Below are 6,930 nucleotides of genomic sequence, written 5' to 3' on the forward strand. Positions count from 1 at the left end.
CAGCACCACTACCTGGGAGGGGGTACTCCCGCGAATTCCCACTGGCTAAGTACGATGTCGTCAACGTGCTTTAGCGGCTTTGAGAAAATCCTTGTATATTATGCTCTCCCATCTGGGGTCTTTAGCTTTGTTGGACCAATCCTGCCAGGCATGCTCAGACTCATCTTTGTTTTTATTGCGCTATATAAAATATTATTAACGTTAACGTTTGTTTACTTTCTAGTGGCATTCAAAAGAATAGATAGATAACTCTAAATTCCCAAAACATGTCACTACAATGCTACTTGGACAAGCCAATTTGCTTGCCCTAAGTACGTTAAACAATGTATGAACAATAAAGTTTTGCGGTGTACTGGACTTGCATTATGTTTAAAAATTGATAAACAGTGTTTTTCATGGTTGCAAAAGTGAGGGATGCAAATGCAACCGCAATTTAAGAAAGACCCACCAGCTGCTTAGAGAGCCACTATATATTGCAATGGATTGACAATTTGTCCTTCTTTATTCCGTGTCCATTTTTTAATATAAATTTTTTTAAATAATCTTATCACTTTCTTTTGTTCTTCTTCCATTATTGTAGTTTTGTCTACTCCCTCTAAACAGATACCCACTTTTCCTTTGTTTTTGTTCATCATCTTCTTCCTCCTCTGGGAACAAGTGTTTTTACCCAGCAACCTGTACTGCATGTTCTGAAACATTATGTAACACCATTCACGTTAATCTTTGATGTCTCCCTCAGGCTTTGTTGGTCTATTTTTTTCTCCCTGGGTACGAGCTATAGTGATAGGTCTCTTCAGAGCCACTAAGTGGCCTCACATTGCTCCTGTAAACCTATCTTGTTGATCCCCACACCCTAAAAAAAGAACATAATTGGCAGACCCTTTACACATTTCCCTCCCTTTAAGGGTCTTATGGCAGCTGGGAAGATTAGACAAACAGAGTCTCTCTTTCGCCATCAGTCTTTCTCTCAGACTCCCTACATCCACAGCATCCCTGGCCACACGCCTTTACCATTACCCAGTAGCTTTAAGAGAGTGTGCGGAAGATTCAGTTGAAAAAGATCCTCACTAAGATCCAAGCGTTTCTGACAAGTCCATCATGAGTACCTTTGGGTACCGAAAGGAGCTGAAGAAGTATGAATCAGTGGATGAAGATGAGGTGTTGGCTGGCTTGTCGTTTGAAGAGCTTCAGGAGCTGGAGAGGGAGCTGGCGGATATGGACCCGGATGACAACGTACCTATCGGGCTGAGGCAGAAAGACCAGACCGCCAAGACCCCCACAGGCACCTTCTCCAGAGAGGCACTGCTGAAATACTGGGAGGACGAGACACGCAAACTGCTAGAGGATGACAGATCTGAATCCTTCCCTGAACATGTAAGAAAGGGGATGGTATTTCAAGGTTTAAACCAGAGAAAACAAATATATAGATATTATTCTATAGATGCCTTAACTTCAGAGGGCTTCCAGATGCAACAAGATCAATTTCAGGCATCTCAAAAAATATTGGCAGAACAAAACAATCTGAAGTTAAGTTGATATGTCCGACTCCTTAACAACATTTTTCCTTTTTCGGTGATGAAAAAAGACCATTTATTTCAATCAAACTTAAATATTTTAGGTGAGACAAAAATATTTATTTCAATTTTCTATTGTGAAATAGCAGGTACATATTTGGAATTCAGTGTCTCGCTGATTGAAATGGCCGATTACTTATATTCTGCATTACAGTATAATTTTACAGAAAACATTACCTTTTGAAGATGAAGATGAAGATGATGTTTTTATTTTTGCCAATGATAGAAATCACAATAATTTGAGGTTCAATATTTTAAATAAGAATGATTAAAGATTATAAGAAATGCCAGAGGAAGTTAGGAGAAAGGTTTAAGTATATATGCAAATGAAGTGTGCCAAACATTTATCGTTGTATAAGAGTTCAAACAATATGAAGACTGTGTTCATTGCCTACTGTGTTATTTTGATATGAGTTAGTGGAAAACAATCAAAAAATATATTGTCTCCGAAATACCAGCTATAATGATTATGTGTGCTCAGAGAGTTCTGGAGGTATTCCTCATTAAGAGACAGTAACTGGAGAATGTTAGGTCTCAACCTAATTTTCCACCCTGTTGTAAAATACAGGATAGAATGGAGGAAGGACAGACTGATAAGAGCGAAGAGGAAGGTGTGACAGAGAGTGACAGTAACAGCACAGAGTCTGAGGACAGTGATGAGGAAGAGGAATGCCAAAATGGAAGGGAAGAGAGCGAAGACGAGGCAGGTGAGGATGAGAATGGTTCAATTGAGGCTGAAAATGAAGAGGAAAAGAAGGACAAATGCAAACAGGAGCCTTTACCAACTTCTGGTAGACATGGGCAGAACGCTGTTGACCACCTGTCAAGAAACCTAGGGAATTGTTCTGAAAGGGGAGACTTGAGAATGACAATGACTGACCAAAACCTAAATGTGACTACAGAGAGACCTTGTGGGAACCCTATTGTGATTGACGAGGCACTTGAACGGATCCTTCGCGATGATCCCACGATGAGCGAGCTCAACTTCAACAACATCGAAGACATCTCTCAGGAGACCTTGCTGCGTATCTCCGAAGCACTGAGCGCCAATACACACGTACGTGTTTTTAGCCTTTCTAACACTCGAGCCAATGACCGGGTTGCCTTCGCCATCTCCAAGATGCTCAGAGAAAACTGCTCCATCACCAACCTCAACATTGAGTCCAACTTTGTGTCCGGCCATGGAATCTTGGCTCTGTTGGCATCGCTCCAACAAAACAGTACTCTGGTGGAGCTGCGCTTCCACAACCAGAGGCACATCTGCGGGGGGCAGGTTGAGATGGAGATGGTTCACCTCCTGAGGGACAACAATACCCTCCTCAAGCTGGGCTACCAGTTTGATCTGCCAGGCCCCAGGATGACCGCCACCAGTATTCTGACTCGCAACCAGGACCGACAGAGGCAGAGACGGATGCAACAACAGAGGGAGAAAGGCCATCCAGAAGCAACAGTCCAGCCCAGGGCCGATGCCGGGACAACAGGCCTAGTTTCTGGATCGCCTCCTTCAAACAAACCACCCTGGTTCTCTCCAAAACATGCGAGGAATGACCAGACCCCAAATAACATCCCTCCTCCGCCTCCCCCTCCTCCACTCCCTGGCCTTCAGTCTGAGAGGAATACACCAACCAGGAAGATTGCAGAGATGATCAAACAACATGAAGGAAGTACAAAGAGTCAATCAGGCCAAAAGAAACCCAAATCCAAGAGGGGCAAAAATGGGGCCAACAAGAAGTGCAGCTCTGACATTCTCAAGGAGCTGAAGAATGCCTTGAAGCCTTCTGCACGAAAGAAGAAAGACAACCCACCCCGGCCACTAGCACCTCTGAGCTCTACCCGTGATGATCTGATGGCGGCCATTCGTGGTAGCAGCATTAGATCACTCAAAAGGGTAAGTATGACAGATGCACAAACATCCAATCATGAACCAGTGACATAATTTATTTTATTAGCCAATAAATCTTGATCATTATTCAAAAAAGGACTTTCAGCAGACATGAGCAAAACTCAGTTGTACTCATATGATTCTACAAATAAAAGTGAAACACTCTTCCAAAAGTCATTACACAGCCTTTGTGGAAACAGTGTTATTATTAGATGACAGCCTTCATAACCCTGTGAATTCCTCCCACTTAATACATTTATAAATAGCTGCACATTACCCTCCTGACTCGATAAGACTAATGGCTTGGAGCACTGATGCACACAGGATGACAGTGTGCCAACAGACAAAACAATCTACAGCATGGATCACCATGAGGCTGTCAGTTGAACAATATGGTTGACAAGAAAAGAAAATAGATAAATTATCTGACCAGAATAAAAAAAGTGTTAAAGTCCATGACCCCTTAGAGTAAAGAAAGGTAAAGGTAGCGACATAGGACGGTAGCGACATAGGTAGCGACATAGGACGCAACATAGGTAGCGACAAAGGACGCAACCCCCCCCCCCCCCCATCTCATGCTATTCGTAGAATAGCATGAGATTAGCTATAAAACTGAAAATGTGTCTCTCTGCTCAAAATGTGTAGAATTGCAAGAAATTAGCATTATAACAGCAACATTTTCTCTCAGCCTCATGGCAAATATGTAGAATAGCATGACATTAGCTATACAACTGCACATTTTTCTCTTTACCTCTCTTTAAAAATGTGACTTTAAAAAATGTGTAGAATTGCTGTTTTGCTTGGAGCAAAGTATTTTTGTGAATGGATGGTGTACCTACATACAAACCAGTTAAAAGTTTAGACACCTACTCATTCAAGGGTTTTTCTTACAATTTTCTACATTGTAGAATAGTAGTGAAGATATCAAACTATGAAATAACACATATGGAATCATGTAGTAAACAAAAAAGTGTTAAACAAATCAAAATATATTATAGATTTTTGATTATTCAACGTAGCTACCCTTTGCCTTGATGACAGCTTTGCACACTCTTGGCAGTCTGCCAACCAGCTTCACGTGGAATGCTTTTCCAACAGTCTTGAAAGAGTTCCCACATATGCTGAGCACTTGTTGGCTGTTTATCCTTCACTCTGCGGTCCAACTAATCCCAAACCATCTCAATTGGGTTGAGGTCGGGTGATTGTGGAGGCCAGGTCAATTGATGCAGCACTCAATCATTCTCCTTCTTGGTCAAATAGCCCTTACACAGCCTGGAGGTGTGTTGGGTCATTGTTTTGTTGAAAAACAAAATTATTAGTCCAACTAAGCCCAAACCAGATGGGATGGCGTATCGCTGCAGAATGCTGTGGTAGCCATGCCGGTTAAGAGTGCTTTGAATTCTAAATCAATCACAGGCAATGTCTTCAGCAAAGCACCCTAGCTCGGGAAACATGGGATCAACACTTTACATGTTGTGTTAATATTTTACTTCAGGTAATGATACTAATACAAATAGGGTGCAATTTGCAGTGAGATAATAAGTGGGTTGTAATTTGTTATGAATAACTGGTAAGGTAGATGGAACTCAATGCGACCCCCATCAAAATCATCACTGCTTACAAACACCTTAATGTTACCAAGCTATTTCTCTCACCACGCCAACTGTCTTGCTCTCTCTCTCGATCACTCGGTCTCTCTCGAGGTTCATTGGTCCTGAAATACCCATCTACTTATCCACTTATTGCATAGATGGTCCGATAGTTTGTGTCAGTAGGACATGTGTTGACACGGACTGACACACTCTTTCTCCTTGCAGGTGACTCTCCAGCAGGATCTATGTTAACGTTGTGGTGGGAGAAAGGAATATCCAACCTGATCAAGAGCTGTTCTCCACAAATACAACACCCACTTCATTCTGTATTCATAAAACAAATATGAAACATTTGTTCCACAAATGCTAAATATATAAATACAAGTATATTGAAATATAATTTGTTTATGTATTACTATGAAACTTTCTGCTTGGAAAACTGTTGACACATTTCACATGTGATTTTGCTAGTGTTATGTAAATATTTTCCTGTCATGTAGTGAAAAATACTACACTGGACGTGATTACATATTATGAACGGGTGGCAATTTATAGATTTAAGGCACAATCCATAATATTACTGCTGTTCAATAGTCATTTCAATTAATGATTTAGACCCATTGATTCATCACAGAAATCTTAACTACAAACTGGCTAAATGTAGGCTTATGGAAGATCCAAAAGATAACCCTTATCCCATCCTAGCCAGGATTAAACTGACTTGGAACAAAATTAGAACACATTAATGCTATCTATAACTATATCACCTCTAATCCCGCCTTGCAGCTTCATGTGTATCTTGGAATTGTTCCCAATTCATTAAAGTGAATTTTGCAGCTGTTCAAGGCTAACACATTTTCCCACAAGAGGTGGTCTCTTTGTATAACCCACTAGTCTCGGAGAGAGAACCCTTATAATTGTAGTGTGTCATATATTTAAAAGCCTTTTCAATGAAATGGCATAAATTGACATTTTTAACTGTGGAAAATGTAATTTAAACAAGATTCATAGGGCTGGGAATGGAGTGAAAGACAAAGTGAGGAATAGCGTTATAGTGTTACTGACAGGTTATGACAGTGACATGTCAGACGCACCACAGGAAGAATTGGAACAAATGCTTAAAATAAGGTACAGAGTGACAATACAACTTCACTCAAGCAAAGTAATTCAGTTTAGGGTAGGCATCTGTAAAAGGTTGAACAACTATTGTCATAATTTCAATAAAAATCAGATTTTTCAGTTCTATTTTTACCTTGTATGTTGCAGGCTAAAGTGGTGGCCACAAAGCCCTTCCCCTTTAATTAAAGAGACCCTCGCCTTCCCTCTGATCATTCTCACCTCTCTTCCTCACACTCAATATGACTAGATCTGTTTTCCTGTTTAACTGTGCCGTCAAGGCTACGCCACTGAGCGCAGGGTTATCAACTCTCGTCTTTTGTGTTGGGTGTCTTTATTGAAAAGGAAAATTTTTGCTTTGGGTAAGAATTAGCTTCACCGCTTTTCTTCGTTAGTATCCTGTTGTAACTAACATCACACTGCTAGCTGTGGAGACGTAGCTAGCTTAGCTGCAATTCTTGCTATCCTACCAACTAGCTTTTCTACCTGGAAGGGTATAATTACTAGTTCGCTCTCTCGTTTAGTTCAACCCACTACCAGTGTTGACTCGACTGATCATCCTAGCGTCACTGCTGTTTGGTCGAGAGCCATGTTTTTGTTTGTCGCAATACCAACATAAAGTTAGCCAAAGGAAACTAGCGCTGTGCTAACTAGCTAGGCTACAAGCCCACGTGGCGAACGCTAGATATATTCACATTGTTAACACTCAGAGCGCTGGAATTTCATAACAACTAGAATGGCCATGACTGTCATTCTGACCGTTGAT

At 41.0% G+C, this 6,930-nt stretch overlaps 1 protein-coding gene across 1 annotated transcript; it reads left to right on the forward strand.

Moving 5' to 3' along the window:
- The first annotated feature begins 201 nt into the window (after nt 1-201).
- Nucleotides 202-6,376, forward strand: LOC129862720 (leiomodin-2-like). The gene is made up of 3 exons (XM_055934625.1): nt 202-1,374; nt 2,143-3,462; nt 5,274-6,376. The coding sequence occupies exons 1-3, from the start codon at nt 1,099-1,101 to the stop codon at nt 5,298-5,300; spliced, it is 1,623 nt and encodes a 540-aa protein (XP_055790600.1). The 5' UTR covers nt 202-1,098; the 3' UTR covers nt 5,301-6,376.
- The last annotated feature ends 554 nt before the right edge of the window (nt 6,377-6,930 follow it).

Source organism: Salvelinus fontinalis, chromosome 9 (assembly GCF_029448725.1).
Source record: "Salvelinus fontinalis isolate EN_2023a chromosome 9, ASM2944872v1, whole genome shotgun sequence".
Lineage (NCBI taxonomy): Eukaryota > Metazoa > Chordata > Actinopteri > Salmoniformes > Salmonidae > Salvelinus > Salvelinus fontinalis.

Excerpts from the sequence above, each read along its gene's own strand:
- LOC129862720 (XM_055934625.1), top strand. The coding sequence starts at position 1,099 with ATGAGTACCTTTGGGTACCGAAAGGAGCTGAAGAAGTATGAATCAGTG. Across the intron at positions 1,375-2,142 it reads CTGAATCCTTCCCTGAACAT|GATAGAATGGAGGAAGGACA; the intron begins GTAAGAAAGGGG and ends TGTAAAATACAG. Across the intron at positions 3,463-5,273 it reads GCATTAGATCACTCAAAAGG|GTGACTCTCCAGCAGGATCT; the intron begins GTAAGTATGACA and ends TTCTCCTTGCAG.